General features: G+C 40.9%; 1 protein-coding gene across 7 annotated transcripts in view; it reads right to left on the bottom strand.

The window, feature by feature from the left end:
- Positions 1-20,857, bottom strand: part of CELF2 (CUGBP Elav-like family member 2) — a 637,682-nt gene that overhangs the window by 318,212 nt on the left and 298,613 nt on the right. The window contains exon 1 of one of the 7 annotated variants that reach the window (XM_037848335.1): positions 14,270-14,426. The exons of the other annotated variants lie outside the window; for them this stretch is intronic. Coding sequence (XP_037704263.1) covers positions 14,270-14,343 — 74 coding nt within the window. The 5' untranslated portion in view covers positions 14,344-14,426. Of the gene's footprint in view, positions 1-14,269; positions 14,427-20,857 lie in introns of those variants that run through there. 7 annotated transcript variants of the gene reach the window in all.

Below are 20,857 nucleotides of genomic sequence, written 5' to 3'. Positions count from 1 at the left end.
AATGTTGATATACCCCCATTTCTCAAGCTACCTGGACTCTACAATGCAAATGGCCAAGATCTCAAAGTATTAATAATGTATATATGCATTTTCAAGAGGAGGCTCTTAGTATTAAAGAACAGGTGGGATATTTTCAAAGGAATCTAAGAGGGATCTAGATCTGCAAAACTGTTGATGAGGCAAAAGATGAGACCTCATCTGATCTACAGAAGGTCTTTAGAAAGATGGAACAGTGAAATTGTTGAGTCCCAACAAGAAAATCCTTTATTACTCCAATCCAGCCCAAACAACATGAAAGTGCAGATGCTTCTTCACTGGAAACCAGTGCTGCCCTGAAGAAGAAACAGCTAAAGTCAACAGTGAGTCTAGAAGCTCAAGTTAACTTCATGTTTAATTCCTGTAAAGCAAGAACTTTGTTACACTGGATAAAATTCTGTCATACCTAGAACAGTATGATTGTTCCGTATGTTACGAGATTTTGAGGCTCTGAATATTTGTGTTGAGAATGATGGTTAAAATAAGCCACAACTCATGTTCACTTGCAGGCATTTTGGACTAAGAAAAGGAAGACAGACTTCAGTACTAAAAATGTTTAGGGTACATCCACATGACAACAAACCGATCAGTTCAGCTAAATTGGTCAGTTGTGACTCATAAATCCCAAATTCTTCAGTTGTTCAACTTAATTTTAACTGTTCAATCTGCTGTACAAACTGTGTGACTGCAATCTACTGTTTGACTTGCACTGCATTTACTACAACACAGTGGAATCAATTTGCTATTGTACAGGCAACAAGAAACCCCGAGAATTAGATAACTTTAAAAGCTAATTTACTTTGGTTCAAGGCAAATTAGATTTTTTAAAGTAAGTTTTTCTGATTGGCTAAGAATCCAAGCTATCAAAAGCCCAGGCACTTAGAGGCATAAACACATAACCTGTCAAAAAAAAAAAGTGCCCTGAACATGAAAGAGAATATCTGTAATTCAGAGGGAACTCATGAAATATACAAATTGAGTTGCCCTCATTTATACCTTACAATTGGGCAATTACATTATATTATGAAGACTAGCTATGTCTCAGAATGTTCAGTGCAGAGGCTTTGTAACAATCCATTTGCATAAAAAATCCTTGTTGGCGTGTTGCATTATATAAAAGGCTTTTTACATGGACCCCAAAGTTATCTTATTTCAGCTCTATGAGTGTTAAAATACTGAAGATAATCGGTAACTTTCATATCACTCTACAGTCTGTCCCAAGCCCAAAATTCATTAGAGTATGTTATTTATGTTAGAAAAGGTAACACGACGTATACACTAGGGGAAGTCCAACTCACTATGTACATGTCAGACCTAACGGATTTCAACATTATATAAATATTTCTTTGTTTAAAGACAAGTTTGTCCTGTTTTGCAGGGAAGGACACAAAAGAATCAGGAATGGTCCGTGTGGGCGTTCTGAGCAACCATAGTCAAATATCTGTACTGCTTCCATTCTGGATGAAAGCCCTGCAATAATTTTACTTTAGTTTTTCAAGGATTGGAACCCTACTTTGGCCTGGAGGCAAGTTACATTGCAAAACGCCACAAAGACTACAAATCTAATACCTTAAAAACACAAATGACAACCTCCATGTCATCAAGGCTTCTTCCTCTCATCTGTTTCCCATCCAAAGCCAAGGAACCTTTCCTGTTTCATGAAATGGTTTCCTGGATTTTTAAGATGCTAATCAACAATGAGCATAATACTCAGCCATAACATGTCCTATTCTCTTTTTAAAAATTCCAAGTAGTTTAAGTTCTTGCTGAAATTAGGACTCAGATCTTATCTTGTGTCTAGAACAGTGAGACTGGCCAGGAGGTTTTTCTCCCGCCACAGCCAGATTCTAAGAACAAGGGAAGAGTCCCTTGTGTAGCTGTCCCCCAAAGGAGGAGCCTGTTTTTTGACCCAGCCCCAGGAGTGGGGGTGAGCTGTGTAAAGACAATGACACGTTTCTGATATGCAATGGTATCTGCCCTGGAAGGCAAGTGTCTGCACTTCAACCACCTCCCCTTCTCCTTTGCCCTTCACACTTGGATCTAAAGCAAACTGTGGTTTCTTGCTTCACATCCTGGAAGTAGAGGGTGTGTGCGAGGGCAACTGCTGTGACTGAGTTGACAGTGAAGCAAGGGAGAGCGGAAGGAGAAAGAACACTTTCCTCCAGTGGCACGATCACCCCCGGGAGCCCGGCATTTTGACAAAGTGTTCAAACATCGGAGAATGGAGTTGGCATCACGCAGTTGGGAACCACGTACTGCGCCTTATGGTCTGATTTCTGAAAGCCTTATAATGAGGGTGGAGTGGATATACATTCCATTCTTTGGCTGTATTTTTTGTTCAACAAAGCCTGCAATTTTCAGTCACTTGAAAATGTAATTATAGATAATGTTTGCATCAGTAGCAAGAATACAATAAGCACACAGGGCATGAAAACTCCACTCAAATCACATCGCCTTCGGTTATGACGCTCGTCTCCTGCCAAGAGTAGAGGCGTTTCGACAAGCTAATATTTGGTAGGAAGTGGTTTGTGAGTTAGACCCACCCATGCATGAATGCTACCCTAACTTTTCCATTATCCCTCCCTTTGCATTGGGTATCTGCACATCAGGTAGGAATTTCTGATTTGTTTCTATACTTGAACAAAAAGTTATGGCAAGGTCAAGGGTGTACTGATGGTATCACACCTAAGAGGAAACTGCCAGTGACCCAGAATCCAGCATCGTCTGTCCATGAGACTCACTTTCATCACCACATGAAGAAGGGAGTAAAAATGGATGCAACTCTATGAAGGATATTGCCTAAGGTCACCAGACAACTGGGGCAGGACAGAAAGGGAACTGAACTCCATCCCTTGAGCACAGGGTTTGCACTGGCAGGAAAGCCTTTTTCTAACTCACGGGAAGGCGTAATACAGGAAAGAGGAGCTCCTGAGAAAGGCCCAGTGCTCATCTAAATCAGGTGCAAAAATTAAGAAATTGGAAGTAAATGGGGGGAAATGCCAGGTGGCTAATGAAATCCTCGAGAGAACTCTTCATAAAATAGACAGTTTCCTTCAATGAAGAGTAAGAATCCACCCTAACGTTCAAGGTTAATTGCTTCTGTAGCTCCGCAGTTAGTGAGAATCCACCTCTGCAGTAAGAGATCTTGACACTGCTCTGGTGCCCCCTTTCCAAGGGACACAACTCTTACCATGCAAATGCCTTCTCAGCTCAGACACTGGTCTAGCTGCAAAATAAAATCCAGAAAAGGCAATTCACGTGAAAGAGCATGTACAAAGCAGAGGACTGTTGGGTCGTGGCTAAAACCCTCTGTTCCACACTCAAGACATACTCAGCTGCCAATTCTACCTTGTATCCAGAAATTCAACCTGTTCTGGGTCGTGAGGATCTAAGGAATCTCTCAAAAGTCTCACAAGCAACCTTCAAGGACAATCCACAAGGTGGTACAACAGGAAGATGTGCTCTTTGGAAACAGACAGATGCAGACAGATGCAGACAGATACAGGGGGTAGTGGTGGGGGCGGGGGTTGACTTTCACTGCCATCCTGCCCTTGAACCTCTATTTCCTCATCTGCAAAATGGGCATGATAATACTGACTCTTAAACATTTTTCTGAAGATTACTGACAATCTATATAAATTGCTTGGCCTCATGGCTATCTCATGGTGTATCCTAAATCAAAAACAGCTAAAACCGTAAAATATTTCGGAATATGTAGCCATGGGAAGGCAGTATCCCTTAGAGCACCAGTGATCAGAATTAGAATTAGCACACACACAAAAAGACATTTACGGTGTCCAAGAATCAGTGTTGTCGATACCAGAAAACATCTTTTTGATTTCCAGGCCCACATCATCATTTTATTGAATGGAGAACTAGAAATAAGCTTCGATCAAAAGCATTGTGTTCTGCGTAGACCTGGAAACCAAGCCATAGTTAGAAGCAAGACAAAGGCGAGGCCATCTCACAGCTTCTGAGGCTGACAACAGCAAAATTTCTATTCACTTTTGGTAACAGCTGGAAAGGCCGCCTATAAAGCTAGTTAGATTTCGTTAACACGGATAAGATAAAAACGTGCTGATTACAAAGTACCAATTCATCTGTAGAGAAACATTTGCAGCATCTGGGAGCAGGTCCCCTCCTCTAAATTGTGGCCAGCTTGTGGACGCAGACCTAATTCTCCAGTTCTCCTTTCCCAAAGATCTCAGACCCAGCAGTGATCTCTGCTACTGCGCACAATCCCCCAGCCTTGAGGAAGCCCCTGGTTCTCCCAAGTGCAAAGGGGTCTTTTATGTGAGGTAAGAGATTTTTAGTTTGGGAAGTTCCATTCATGGCCTGCAGAGTTTCTCCACCACAGTCAACAGCCCTCTCTAGCCTGCGGGGGTGCCCAGCCTTTCCCAGCCAGCAATGGAGGGCATTTCTAAACCAATGGACTCAGACACCAGGAATCCAGTCTTCCAAACTGAATGTGATCCTGTCTGATCTTAATGAATAAAAGGACTTTTATCACTAGGGGCAGGTCTTCATACTAGTTACGGTGGCTCTGATCTCTTAGGACTCTAAGAAACTTTCTGCTATATCACAAGGAATAAGTATCTGTTTAATTAAAGCTGAAAACAGAAGAACAAGGGTGTATCCTGCAGCTGTGCACCACCCAGGTGCTGCTGAGGAAATAAGCAGGGCCGCCATCGTCTCAGCACCTCGTGGCAGAAATCACGGCTTCCTTTTTCAAGTCATTTCCTCCTTCAGACTCTCCACCCATGTTCCCAGGCATTCTGTGGCCTGAGCACCTGACCAGACCATTAGGCAGCAGGGTATCCAAGATTCCCAACTCCCCATATTCATTTCACCAACGTTTTTTTTTTTGTTTTTAATGCATGGGTGTCTGCTAGGGTTAGGATTCTCATTTTGTGTGTGGCTGGTTCTCGTCCCATAAGAAAATCGACATCTGTTTCAGCTGGTGTGGCCATGGGCTTTTCAGAATATTTCAGAATATTGCTTTTGCTTCACCTATCCCAGAATGGGTTCACAGTTGGAATGTGCACTGCATTCTATTTCTCAATCAACGTGCAGAAAGAGAAGGGGGAAAAATTGGTCTTCGTAATTTTGACCTGAGGACTTGGCATTTTCTGTATGTTTACACGTGGTTCAATACTGTTTTATGGGTCTTTGGCTGAGACTTTAAAGCCTGAATGTTCTGAGGGAGAAAACATTAACTGGTCAATTGTAACCATGTTCCACTACATTTGATTCTCCCAGGAAACTGAGATGAACTTGTGGTCAGTTTTAAGTACCGTGAAGCTATAAAATATTTAGGCTGTCATTCCTTTCCCAACGTTAGTCTCACAATAACACTGTAGGGCTAATAAGAAGTGCATCTTACTATCCTTACTGTCTAGATGACTCATCTTGACAAGTCACCTGAGACTTGAAGTAGGCATGGGATGGGTCAGAAGACAGGTCGTGAGGAAGCATGGGGGACCCCTGGCCTTGAGGGATGACCTTCCAGCCCATTTCTGGGAAGGCACAAAGGCAAACATCCCAGATGATTCCACTTCAGTGCCCACAGGTGGATCCTAACCCCAACAGGCCAAGAGGAAGTTATTTCTATTTAAAAATTAAAACCTACACATTGGCTGTGGAATTAAAATGGTTTTGTATTAAGAAAAATGTTTACTGGATTCTTCCTGGGAGAAAAGTAAATCTTGTGGCGAGTGTTCTTGAGAAAACAGGAAAAAAAAAAAATGCTTTGGCTCCTTGTCACCTCTGCAACACAATGAGTGGGTCAGGGACACCAAAAGCCTCAGCGTTAGTTAAAATGTGCTCTAAAGCACTCTGGCAATTACAGAAAACGAAGACATACCACCCATCCGTAGATGCTGGAAGCGACTTTTTGACACCCAAGAGTAATAGAAAAGGAGGGAAAAGGAGTGAGGAAACCAGGCTTGTGTGTGTGTGTGTGTGTGTGTGTGTGTGTGTGTGTGTGTAAAGAAAGAAGAACCTGACAGGTTGCACGATGGTGCAGTATAAAAGGCAGAGGCTTAATATTAAGAAGCTGCTCTGAGATAGATCTGGGGGCAGTCAGGAGCATTAAGCAGCCCTTGGGTTTTCCAAAGGACTGGGATGTCATCTCTAAACCCCCGTCGGCAGGAAAAGAGGAAAAGATGGTCGGGTGGACAATGAGAGTCAGGGGACAGATTACACCAGCACGGGAGGAAGTGAGTAAGTGCAGTTGGAGGCCTCCTGGTGACAATTTTGGGAAGGCAAACACAGCTGCGGGAGGGCCAAACGGAGCTGGCCGGGACAGGGGCACCCATAAAGTCAATCATTCCAAAATATGCTACCCTTCTGCTCAACCAGAAAACTCAACACCCCTTGTATAACGTGGGAAGTCAAAATACAGTTTATGCAGAGAAACGTGCAGCTGTGGGGGTGGAATTTGCTAGAAGGGACGATATGAACATCCGATGTGGCTCTCTGCCTGAAGCTCCAATTCTGGGAACTAGGCCTCGGATGGATGTGGTCCCTTCTGTGCAAAAGTAGGAAACTTCCCAGGAAAGGGAAAATAAAATGGGCTTTAGGGAAGATTGAAACAAAAGAACTGCAGAGATATAAATCAGAAAAACTTCAGAAGTGGCTGCAGTGTTCGTGACCCAAGTGAATGTAGACTGGGGTACAAAGAATTGGGAAAGCAAGAGAAGTAAGCATAACTAAATAAATCTACGTTAGTCCTCAGCCAAATGCTTTCTTTCTTTATGCTTTTTTATGTCATCTTTCTCTTTTATTATTCCCCTAAGATTTCCAGGAGAAAATGAAATGTCAGATTTCAACTTGTGTCTGGGTTCACTGATACCCAACCTCTTAATCTGGAGCTCCGAAAAGATAATCACTGTGGGTGAGTGTGTGTGTGTGTGTTTATGCTGGGGTACCCAATCTACTCTTCCCCTATAGGTTCACAGATCCCCGGTGAACTCAGCCTTTTTGCAACACTCAGTTCATATACTGGACTCTAGTCAGACACAGTCACAATTTCCCAGACTTCTTTCAATAGCAAGAAACATCTCAATTGCAACTGAGAAGTAAAAGGGGTGGCCAGGCCCCAACACTTTGCAACAAAGTTAGAAAAGGCCATTAAAATGGGAGAGGGTCTCAGCTTTTCACCCAATAAGACTTGACAGGATTATCTTTTGCCTTTAAAGAAGTTACCCCATAGTCTTGAGAAAAAAAAAAAAGAGAAACAACAAAAAATCATACTCCTGAGACCTTTCTCAGACTATCGCCAATTTGCTGTATTTCTGTGTAATCTGTGAATCCATGTCATATTGTACAACCATTCCATATCTTTTATAACCAAGACCATTAAATGTCAGGCATTTTAAGAATGTGAAGAAGTATGCTCAATAAGATGGTTTTCCATTTTTATATGTATATACACATCCATAATGTTAGATCTATGTTTTATATATATATATATATATATATATATATATATATACACAGACACATATATAAATAATATGGAGATTTAATTATACAGAGTAATTAAAATTTAACCAAAAACTGAATTTGTACTCATATATCATTCCGAAAACTGTATGATTACATATTAAATACATGTGTGTATATATTATATATTTTATATACATGTGTGTGCATCTAGATATTATATTTATATATATATATATATATATATACCGTGTGTGTGTGTATCACACTACTATTTTATGCTTTCTGACCACAGCCAGTTGAATAACAAAATAGTATGTTGCTCTTTTAGCCTAAAGGAACAACTGATTTTATTTATATCAGATAAATGAGGTGCGACTACCCTGCTACAAGGGGAGACCATGAGAAATGATGATAAAATTCATGGGAAAGAATATAAAATAGCATCTTAAAACTTAATGATCCTAAGTCAAGCTATGAATTTTCTTTTTTTATAAAAAAGCATGAAAAGAAAGCCTTTCAGGATAAAAATCATAGAATTTTAGACTTAGGATGTAAGTAGAAGAACTAATTTAATCACAGTACTCAAAAAAAATTTTTAAGCTGTCCAGAAGTTGTGTCAAAACGTAAAATAAATCATTTTAAATTAACTGCATTCTTTCTGAGTGGTGAGTCACCACCATCATCTGTAGAAGGAGAAAATCTTTGGTTCTGTTTGAGCCTATACATGTCAGACAAAGTAGCTGTTGGGGTGTTGGGGTGAGTGAGCTTGAGTTCTATAGTTATGACACAGAGGGCCATGAACCGTCTCATGGTTGACACAGAGCTGTTTGACTTCTTTAACTGTTGAGTCTTAAAACCAAAACACTACACATATCCCATTTTTAAAGCACTATTTCTAGGGATCCTGATAAATAGGTCATCTCTCTGGACTAGCCACTGCTGACCTCAAGGAAGTACAGATTATCTAGACAAGACCTCTTCAGAATAGATTTCTTTATTTAAAATCTGGCCTCATATAAAAGGTCAGATGGGTCTGGCAGAGAATTCCAGAATAACAAGCTAAAAATGATAGTTCAGTCTAAATTCAGCCAAAACTTAATTTACATAAATCTTGAAGAGAAAAACATGAATCTAATAATTTGCTTGTGAGGTGGCTCTGAGGCATTCATTCAAACAGAGTAATTAAAATTTAACCCAAAACTGAATTTGTACTCATATATCATTCTGAAAGCTGTATGATTACATATTTATTAGCATTACATGTGAAATTATCAGCTGATTTTAAAACATCACTCTCGGTATCTGAACATAATATACAATCTGCAGTTCATAAAAGAGAACGTTCATAAAACCCCAGGTGTAGCACTGTGAAAGTGTAAATCTCAAATATGCTCACAAGTCATTTACATCATATAACTGGAATTGTATTTCAGTGTGAACATTTGGAGTAATCCCATTCTGCCGTGATTTAGAAAAAATGGGGAAAGTGGACCATTCAAAAATCCCCTAAGACGTTTCTCCCTTCCTTTTAGGAGTCTTTAGGAGAGGTCTAAAGCTTGTGGTAAATGAAAAAGAAACTCCCAGGAGGAGAATGAGGTTTCCATGCCTCCACATTTAGATTTGGAGCATGAGGATATTGCATGGCACAATTAAACAGTGATGATGCTAAAGGGGAATAATTATTTTACAATTACCTGAGAGCATCACATTTACTGCTCTAATTAGTTTTTGTTTCCTATGTAGGTTTTTCCAGGAATGCGCAGCTCCATTTCTCTTAAGGTGCAGTAAGAGCTTTTTCTTAAGGAAAAATAAAAATACATTTTCTGCACTACTACACAAGTAGCACACCACTGATGCTGTCTTCATTATATCGCTCCAAATCTCCTTGAGGGGGAAAACAAACAGGATGGCCAACCTGAGGACTTGGAGGTGCTAATGAATTGGAAAACATTAGTAGTTTCCAAACCCGTCCTTCTGTAGTTTTGTAAAACAAATATTACACCTGAGAAATAGCTCTCTCTTTGTGACCGCCTAATCCTCAAACAAACAAACAAACAGAAAACAAAACAAAACAAAAACAAAACCCTCTACCCAGATCAAACAACCTCTAAGTTGGAAATAAAGACCTTCTCAGTTTGGGTGAAGCTCTGCATAGGAGGTCAAACACATCCATGACTTACTAACTTAGCCCTTTGAAACCCACTGAAAATACAATGTTTTGCATTTAAATGCAAATAAGACAAGGGATGCCTACAGTATTGTTTAGCAGTTGTGAGGGATTTTTTAAATTCTCTACAATGACATCAGGCTCCTGTTACATATGGTCTCCTGAGTCTAAATATAAGCCTCAACGAGGAAGGATCCCCTGCATTGTTGCACAGTAGCTGGGTCACAGTCTGTGCTGGTTCCACTGTAGTCCATCGTATCAGAATGTTTTGCATGTCTTTTTTATGAAAACTAAATGAGTGTTTAACTTGTCAGCAGTAAGACCACAAGGAGGGGGTAAAGACAAATGAAAAGTTCTGGGGTTTATGTGTTTAAAAAAAAAAAAAAAAGGGAAGGAGATTGTGTAGTCTTTCATCAGAGGCCAAATACACCACTATTATGGCTGTTAGGGAGAGAAAACCCTCTGAAGGGGAAAACATTTTAAGAGATCAGGAAGTCTTAACCACTAGGCTCCTATCTGAAAATCCTATCTCCGTTTTATCTTGTCTTTCCCAGCTCTTGCTCCCCACCCCCAACTCACTGCATATCATCAACAGATACCAGAGCAATCTCAGTCCAACAAATTACAATTAAATAGCAAGACTTAGCAATTTAAATAATACCTCTGCCCAGATCAAAGGTATCGTTAGGATTTAAAATGCCAACGTGGGATGAATTTTGGGTCTCTGGAAATAGCTGATACTAAACTATGTACTATTAACTGGGAATTGGACCTGAAAATATATTTTTTTAAATCGTTAAAGAATCATATGCCTAGCCCCTCTTTTAGAGTCTTCTCATTTTAATTTCCTTTCATGCCCATCATAGAATCAGGTGATGAATCTGAGTCGTCTTTGCATTTTATTATTTGTAATTGCGTTTTCCAAATAGACTTTAAATTGCTGTACGGGGAAAATAAATGGACTCCACTGCTTTTGCCCTTTGATCTTGCTGTTACCTTGTAAACAATACATATATTGTAAACAATACATATATATATATATTTGGTTAAAATGTATTTTCATTTGTTAATTAACATGGAATATAATATGATTTTTCAAGCAAATGAGAGAGTATAAAATGAGCACTCTGGGTCATCCAGATCCTCTATAGCAGATGACATATACTTGTTTCCTATAATGCTCAATCATTCTCCTGTGGCATAATTCTGTGTCATATACTTTAATTCACAGTTCTCTCTTGCGTCCCCATCAACACGTGAATGTACACGCACATGCCATGCACACGTGAGGCAGCTCTGCCGGTGATCCCTCAGTGCCACTGGAAAGCTCATAACCTCTTTAAGAATCATCTGTAAAAGCAGGATGATACCCTTGCTGCAGATCTGTTGTGATGATTTGAGACAGTGTAAAAAAGTGTCCTGGCACACAGCACACATTCAACTGATGACAGGAGGGAGCAAACAACCATTATCCTGCCCCCTTGGACAAGTCGCATCGCCCTGCTAGTTAGTAGTTTCTTAATGTATCAAACAAAGAGGTCTGATCAGATAGTCTTGAAAGCCCCTTTTGTCTTTTGCAATGTCCTTAGGACCACACTTCAGTTTAACTGTATATTGATAGAAATGCTTCCAGTTATACTAACTCGGGAGGAATTAACAAAAAGACTGATTCACCAACTTGATGAATCCACACTCAGGAACATGTTTCTCATTTCTGAGAAGGTTATTTACTAAACATAAAAAAAAATAAGATTCAAATTTCATTTATTGGTAGCTGCTTCTGAGTGTCTACTTTCATGTCACATATATGAGCAATACTTTTTAAACTGCATTTACAAATTTTTTCCACCTGCAATTTCCCATTTCTAAGACATTATGCCTTAGGGTTGTTTTTTGTATTGAAAACTCAGAAACGTTTTAAAACCTTAACTCTATATATGATCATGAAAAAGGTGAAACAACGGAGAAGACACTCATCCCCCACACGCAATCCAAATCCATCTGCCCAATTTAAAGAAAAAAAACAAAATTAAATCAGTTCCTATTTTATTTTCATTATGGTCTGTTGTAAACAATATTCATATTCTACAGTAACAGAGAGGCAACAGAACTTTAACAGTTAACATTGTTTAAAATGTGTATTTCCATTTAGAGTTTTGATACCAAACATTTAAAATCCCCAAACTTTGAAGCATGTGTTACAGAAATTCTATACCACCACAGAGCTTTAAATGAGCTGGCTCTTTAAACGATGGCCTGTGAGACCATCAAGCATAATAATTCATCTCAAAAGCTATTTGTTCATCTGCCTTGAGGTCTCAAACTTATTACATCTTGCAAACTTATCTAATATATTCTTATGGGAAAACGCCATTGAAAATATGTTCTACTGCTTTAGAAAATCAACACCAGAAAAGCCCCTATGCTTCATTTAAGCTCCTTTTAGGAATAGGCCAATATCCAGCAGACTGCAGTTTAGTCTGAAAGGCAACATACCATACCAACAACCAGTCTGGAAAACAAATTCATGCAGCTATCTTCTCAAGCCTATGAAAATGGCAACAAAATTTACTTCTAGGTGGCCTTCAAGCCTTTGCAACTTGTCAGATCCCCTCCTGCGCACTTCTATCCCCCAAATAGAGTCTCTAATGTCAATTAATTACAAACTGTTTTGGAAAACATGCTACAGTATTCTCAGGGTTCAGACACACAATAGTTATCTTAGAACCAAATGATAAAACTATCATTTACAAGTCCTCTATTCCTCTCTCTCTCTCTGTCTCTCTCCCTTCCTCCCTCCCCCCCTTTGGTTCAATTAAGCAATGGTTTACAAACACTGAAACAATTTGGGTTTGATTCCAAAGGAAACCATTTGGAAATAACTTTGAAGGGAAGTTGGTTAGAAGTTGTATTAGGATTTGTATAGAAGACTCCATGGCTAAGATACAAAGGCTCTATTCTGCAAACAATTTGAACACGCCACATTTATTCACCAAATGAAAAGAACAAATTAAATTTTCATAATTCATCATTTAACTGACAAAAGACAGCATCGTTTAAAGACCATTAGCACTTTAAATTCATAGAGCATTCATTAACTAGATACAGTCCAGTTACCTAAGGAGCACATGACCATGAATTCAAACTTGTGACCGGCCAATTCTTTGGTTCAGTCCGACACTTGCAGAATATAAAGGAGCTCATGTACAAGCATGTATTACAAATCTACATAGATATATATTTCAAGGCAAAACAGGACAAAGATCTTTTAAAGCAAATTTCATGGGAATGTTATTCATCAAGGTTTATTTGTCAGGGAAAAACTGCTGAAAGACAATTCAGTATTTTAATTTACGCTGTATGATCATCTGAGTTGATCACGGGTACAAGCAGGTTAACTTTCTTAACAGTGAATGAAAGGACAATTCACATTTAACAGATTCTATTAGCTCCCTCCCCCACTTATTCCCCCCCCCCTTAATTCTAGCAGCTCAAATAATTGGCCACTATCCAGATTCTCAAGAATCTCTCGATTCATAACACTTAACATACTAGGAAAAGAATCTAGCACCATAGGGGAAAGTTAGTTGCCAAGGAAATGGATCATAAAGCTCCGAATGGCCTGAACATTTCAGGGTATAGCAAGATGCCACAAAGGATATGGATGTTAAGTCTTACAGTGTGTAGACAACGAAACTCTTCCCTAGGACAGCAGTCCTTTTCCCCTGGATACAGGGGGAAATTTCTTGTGGATAAGAATTTTATATATTCCACGTATAAAAAAGCAGAGCCTCCTTCCCGGCCCACTTTGAGCAATCCTTCCTTTTCTATATCTTTAGGTTTGTTTTCTTTTCATAACATGCCTGAAATACCAGTCGATCCTATTCACTTGACAGTGCCCGAGCTTTTAAAAGAAACTTTCCTATCAAGACTAACGAGCCAGATAAAAATTAGACATCAAACACTTTCCTTTGCTCAAGAATCCCAGCTCTCTACTTCTTCCAAGAAACTCTCTATCCTAGTTTGACTCGATGTAAAATAACCAGAATCACATTAATTATTAAATTACAGGCTATATATCAGACAAACCTTCGTGATTACGTAAAAAAAAAATTACCTCTAATTTCTGCAGGCTGGTACACCTGGCTATTTTAATACTTTATAATTATCCTCTTTCCCTCTTCTCTCGCCTCCCTGCCCCCTCCCCGGAGGAGAGGAATCTTTGCAAACTGAAAGTCAGATTAGCGGGTGATTTGGCAAGAAGGCGTCTCTAACCCGGCCGCCACGGCTCTATCAGCCTCGCAGTTGAAATGACACCAGCGTGCACACTCGCACGCGCGCACGCCTCCCCGGGACACCCAACCCCGGGTCACCCGGGTCTCCATCCCGACCCCGCGACGGCCGCACCGGGAACGTCAGACCCCGCCCGGCCCCCGCCCGATCCCCGCGCCCTCCGCGCGGAGCCGCCGCCCGCCGTCGAGCCTCCGAGGCGCGCCCCTAGCAAGCGTGTCCTCTCGCCCCCCCCGGAGGCTCCCCGTACCGCGGGCGGGCGCGGAGGACGAGGGCCGGCGCGCCCAGGGGACCCCCGCGCACGGCCGCCGCCGAAGCGCCACTCACATCCTGTCGGGCGCGAGCAGGCGGCTCTCGACCATCCTGTCCGGGAGGAAACCCAGCGTGAAGGCAGAAGTCATGCCTGGGCGCGCGGCCGCGCTCGGCGGCGGGGCGGGCTGTGCGCGCGTCCGGGCGCCGCGGCGGGAGACGGGCGGGGCCAGGTGCGCGCGGCCTCGGCTCGCGGCCGCCCCGCCGCGCCGGTCACACTCTCGCCGCGCCCGCCAATCCCCGCGGCTCGGAGCGCGCGGTGCGGGCGCCAGGTGCGGCGGGCGGGGCGGGGCCGGCGGCGGCGGCGGCGCTTAACCCCTGCGGGCCCGGCCCGCCGCGACGCTCCCGGGACGCGCCCGCGGCCGGGATGCCGGTGCCCCGCGCCGCTGCTGGAAGCCGCGTCCCCACCGCCCTTGTCGGAGGTGAGCGCCGCTCGGCTGCCAAGGCCTGGTTCGCTCCCGGATTGAAAAGCCAAACTCCCACCCCGAAGCCTCGAGGGACCGAACAGTCACGAGTGTTTGTCCAAATGTTCCTCGTGTGAGAGGCCTGCCAGTGTAGGAACTAACAGTAACGGAAATAGCTTTCGCTGTTTAGCCAGGGTAAATATTAGATGAATGGCCCAAGTAACATTTTAGGGACTTATCTCAGAGCTTTATGGAGAAACGGGGCTCAGTCTCTGCACAGTTTTATCTGCTTTTGCATTATCTTGAAAACACTAAGAAGTCCAATAACAGACTGGACATAAATACAGTAATAAATCGCGTTTTCCTTTAAAATGATAAATCGCGAATTTGCCATTGCCTCGTATTTCATATGATTAAAAACCAACAAAGTGACTTTATGGAACAGTGTTAGAGCTACATGATAATGGCCATGAAGCTTAAATACCCATTTAAGATTTGTGACATTTACTAATAGGAATTGAGAAAAATGGCAAAACTCTTAGAAACATATAGGAGCAGATGAGATGATTTTTCCATGTGACTTACAAACATTCTTGAAAAATAAGTAGCTTATACTGGTGACATTGTAATTTAGCACCTTCATTATGGTATTGGTCTTTGATTATCTGGGGTAAAGTGAACTTACCAGGAAGTAGTCAGAACTATGTAAAACTCCTTCGCTGTACATTTCACATTCTACATTGACATCCTCAATTGTATACCAGAAGCTTATAATTTGTCTCTTACGGTAATTTTCACTTATTATTTTACTTTGTACTGACATATCTTAAACCTTGAGCATAATGTATATTGTATACATTTGAGTGTGTAAGTACACATACACACATATATGAAGGCTCCTTTTTTACTCCATGTTGTTATTAAATATTCTAAAGAAAATCAGAACTTTGTTCTAGGGAGCTGGGCTTTCTTCTTACACTCAAGGATTATAATGAGGATACAGTGATTGTAGCTAGAGGGTTAAACAACTAAGTCACATGTAGTTAAAAATATCACACACCACGAAAGATCATCATTATTTTTTTCTCACCAATTTCTTGTGTCATAATGAGAACTGATCATCTTTAGAGGGTATGAAGGGAGACAGACATTTACGTATCAATTTTAAATCCAGCCTTAATACCCTGAGTAATATGGAGTTACGAGCCTAGAATATTCAATTAAGTCCATTCATACTTAATTGACTTGGTTTCCTTCTTCAGCTGAACAATACATCTGGCTTTTGACCTTCTAACTCCTAGATGGCTAGAAGTAGGGTTAGACTGACCTTCATTTTAAAATATTGCCTTTCCATATTCATAAGGAATTGAGAAACAGATGCAATATAATGAATTCTTATATCCACAATGCTCAGAGTTTTCCTAATAATACTAAACTACATTTACCCACCACAGCTACTGCTGGCTGCCTTTGAAATTATGAGATTTTTAGTTGGTCTTTCAATAATCTTAATAAAGTAATTGGCTGGATAAATGAAGACGATACTTGACAGTCCTTGGTTTTCCATATATTATTTATATAAATCCCTAATGTATATAATGAGATGACTGCATAACAAATTGATTTTAAGGATGAACGAACAAATCCGGCCCCCAAAACAGAAGCAAAACACAACCACATTAATCAAAAAGAAAAATATTTCCAAATCAGCTATGGAAAAAAGCTCCACATATCCTGCATTATATAAGGTAGAAAATGCTTCATTAACATGTACACTACTGAAATATTTATTTTCTCTTTAATTGCATGTGAATTAGTTTGGAAGAAGCTGTAGGGAAGCCCTCTTAGCTGACTTAAGCCTTCTCAGCAGTTTGTTAAATTCTAGCCTCAAATCCCTTGAGGCAATAGTGGATTCAAAGCAGCTTTTAATCATACTATAAGGAGGGGTGAAGTAGTATGTAAGTAGGTCATAGAGAAAGAATTACAAGTGCATAGGTTATTGCCTTATTTAACAACTACAGTGTAACATAGTTTTCAAAGCACATTTGCTTTTGCCATTTAAAGTTAGAAGCGAAACCAAGGTCAAATATGAAAGAACCCTCATTTTACGCAGGATAAAATGATATGAACCAAGGGATGCTTATGAGTGGAGCTGAGTTTAAATGACTTGGCTGCTAAATCCATAAATAATGTAGTGATCGCATAGGCACTTGATGTAGGTGTCAAAAGGAAACAACGCGCACACACACACACACACACACACCATAGAGTTTTCACAACAGTCTTCCGACTGTAGTTTCCTTCGTTTCTAATATCTCTTCTGTTTCCATGATCGCAGCAATACACAATAGCCATTTTTAAAGATACAAATTTCAGAAGCCCTTGAGTTTAAAAACAAAAACACCCAACCAAATACGACCTGATGAGAAGCTTAAATTTCTCATTTTACTGCTTTGGCAGAAGAAAAAAAAATTTTTTTTAAGAGCTCAGCGGGGTCCCTTTTTACATTTTCCTGCAGTAAGAAGCCATCGGGTATCATGTTTTGGCAATTGCAGTTATTTGGCAGACAGCTCCACTGGGCCGCTGTTGCACTTGGGTTCAGTGAAGCTATTTTATAGCCAGGGATCTTATCGGCAACAGGGCTAGGGGTGAGGCCATCCGTGAGCCCCCCATGGACGTGCCCTGGCTGGTGACACCCCCCTCCTGTCTGACATCACTGGGGACGGGACTCGTCATAGTTTTAGTTCCATTGTAGAAAAACCTGAGGCTCTTCCCTGGCCCCATCCCCCTACCTTCCTTAATTGTCTCTCTCTTTTTTTAATCAACTTGCTATTCATTTCCCAAACAAAAGGCAATTCAAGAATTGGAAGCACTTCAAGGGAAAGTTTCTGAATGACCTCATTTTATCTGAGGCCTTCCAAGCCAAGCCAGAGCACTTGCTGTTTCAGCTCCCTGCTTTCCTCCTTATCCCTCATCTCAGATTGAGTTTTGTCTGATGGCCATTGTTTGAGCAGTGAATTATCACTAGCATTAAAAAAAAACAAAAACAAAAAAAAAAAAACCTCTCAATGGAAATAGGGTGCTAATAAATGTCCAAAGAGTATATGCTGCTTGAATTGGAAAAATCCTTTTCCCGTCACCCCACTCAATGACTGAACTAGAATATATATATATTCTGCTGACTATAGCTCTTTCAACATTTTTGCACAAAGTTTAAACTGTAAGTTTGAGACTGGTGCCTGATGCATAGTAATTAAAGTGTGTAACCAGCTACTTTTCTTCTCTCACAGGCAGTCCTGTATATTTTGAGAAATTTCCATTTTTTATTATTCCAATTTATTATTTTCTTATTATTACTATACATAACTTCAGCACAGAAATCTCTTTAAAAGCATTCAACTGTCAGCAATTGAACACCAGAGCAAAGATGGACTAGTCCTCTTCAGTCTATTTAAAACAGCCCCCTTCATTGAAGGATTTTTTTTTTCTCCCTCACTTCTGGCTCATCATTACAAACAAGAATCCAAAACATCTTTCCCCTATCACACGTGCAAATTCAAATTTTATTAACATAGTTGTTTCAGTTAAAAAAAAAAAAGAGCCCAATGTGCTCAGAGCCATTTGGACCAAGAAATATAAGTCCTAAGAGGGGATTTCCCATCATTTCCAGCCAATAAATTTGAAATCCACATGAATTTTAAGTACCTGAGAGACTGTCTGACTTTGTGCCCTGTGTTTGTTCTGGGCTTATTTCAGTTTCATTAGGAACTTGCAAAAATATATAATGGTGTTTTTGTATGTGCTTAAAAAAAGCCAAACAGATCCTTAAGTGATACATTATAAATATATCTTTTCTTAGTTCCATAAAGTTCTCACTTAAAAGTATTTACATCACCAATCATAAGTTTTAAATGACCACTTTATTTTGTCTCTATTTTTAAAGCTTCTGGAATGGTGACTTTATCATAATCATTTTTACCTGAAACGTTTAAGTAAAATTACATGTCAATATAGATGAAACTAAACTCGTATTTTACATTTTTAAGGGAATTTAAATAGGTACTCTCCCTTGAGAACCGCCTCTACTGGCTTTTTGCAATCAGGTTTTTCTGAGTCTCTTTTTAATAAAGCAAAAACAGATCATTGTGAATATATCTTCTGAAGAGGACCTCAAACTGAAGACAGCTCTTTGCGTACTTACCTTAGCACACTGAAACGAGATGGACCACTAGAGCTTACAGAAGCTTCCGTTCCAAGAGTTTGGCATCTCAATACTGTGGGCTTTTCATATCCAGAGCCCCAACATCTCATTCCTTCCCTCTCCAACTTGCCCTTTCCCTTCTCTCCTTTCTCCATTAAACCGCTGCCACCTTCTCTTTTTTTCCCTCAGCTTTCTCTTTCGCCTTTTCCCTCTAAACTGGGAGCCAGACAAATTCAGACGCTTCCTCTACAGCTGTGTGTCTGAGGAGGAAGGCTGAGTCCAAAGCAAAGAGAGTCGTCACTGGTTTCGAGATAAATCAAGTTCCACTTGCCTTGACCAAGGCTGGCTTCTGACAGAGGAACAGCTGTGTCTGCAGTGGGCTCCTGGTAGTGTCCTTTCCAGACACCCCCGGGAGGGCGAGGGGGAGGCTATGGGACCGTGTGGCACAAGTGAGTACGTAGGATGTGAACATTGGGGAGGAGAACAAAGGGGAAAAGGAGGGGAGAAGAAAAAGGCCCGCCGTCTAGCATGGTGATTTGCACACAGAAGACATTCTGAACGAAACTTGCGAAGGAATGTTCCAGTGCCCTCCTGAAGATGCTGAGATTTGTCAAATGACACCAGACTTTATTTGGTGCCAGTCTGGCGGCAGGAGCCAGATTTACACTTATCAGAATGAGGTTTTCAGTTCCCTCATGGTCTGCCCTTCAACACCCCCACAAAAGCGTTTTTCCCAACTGGCCAAAAGTTACCTTCCTGCCTCGTGTTGCTAAAAAAAAAAAAAGTAGAAATTATTGCTTGACAAAATACAACAGCTGAGCAGCAACAGCTGGGAGGACACAGAAGTAGGCCTACCACACGGTCCCAGGGAGAGTGGTGACAGGTGGGGTAAGAGAAGAAGAAATGGGGGTTTTAAGCCTTAAAGTGGGGTTGTCTGAGACGGAGATTTGGGCAAGAATCAAAATCTCGACTTCAGAGGGAATCTCTAGAGGCCTTACAGCCCCATATGCCTAAATGCCTCTCCTTTTTCTGAGCAAATACATCTTGAAGGAAAGTGAGGCTCAGAAGAGCAGAGGCTCAGGTTTCTGTAAAATAAAGCACATGAAGCTACATGACTCATATTGATAACTGATCCCCACCAAAGGGTTTTGGAGGCAGCTGGGGTAGGGGTGCATGCAGCTCAGACTTGAAGGCACATGCTACTGCCAAACAGCGTGAAAAGCAGGTGAGACTTAAGAACCAAACCTGCTGGCTTCTGCTTGGCATCCTATCCAAGAGTACTCAGTGACATTGGGAGCAGGCCATTGGCATTTCCGATTGATCAGCTACCCTCAATCAAATGTCTCCTTTTATTTCCTAGTAGGGATGAATGGCTGGAAAATCAAAGCTTGCTGTGATCCTCAGATAAGAAGTGCAATGTGTTAACCTAATTATTACTACAGCCTTTATATAACCGAGCTATTAAAATGACATGTAGGTTGAAGATACATTAAGGTTTTGAGCACAGGAAATTTATTTTTTCCCTACAATATGGTTCAAATCTCTAGCCATTTTTAGCTTATGAGAGAGGTGTTGAAAATCCCAAATGACTTTTTAATATTTAAATTTGCTTTTGATGCAAATTCCCATGGAGTCCATTGGGGGGAAAATTGTTCTTTTTCTTAAAAGAACAACCCAAAATCTTCACAGGAAGCTGATGTAGCTATCTACCCAAGCAAAGTGGAAGACTATGTATCTTGCCTTATCTCCACTACCCAGTGTAAAGCTTTATGTGACCTAATCACTTAGTGATTCAATCCGCTCTTAATGCTAATAGCTACCTTTGCCCCAGTTCATAGGAATATGGCAGGGTTGGAGAAATGGGGAGATGTGAATGACTTTGGGGGCTTAAGTAGAAAGGTGATGAAGCTAAGGACTTTGTTTTATTTTCGGGTAAATTTGGGATGTTGTGCCGACACCCCTTTCCTCCTCAGACATCTCCAGCCCACGCACGTTCAAGGC

This window comes from Choloepus didactylus, chromosome 8 (assembly GCF_015220235.1).
Source record: "Choloepus didactylus isolate mChoDid1 chromosome 8, mChoDid1.pri, whole genome shotgun sequence".
NCBI classification, from domain to species: domain Eukaryota; kingdom Metazoa; phylum Chordata; class Mammalia; order Pilosa; family Megalonychidae; genus Choloepus; species Choloepus didactylus.
This window is presented reverse-complemented; position numbering and strand designations above follow the sequence as displayed.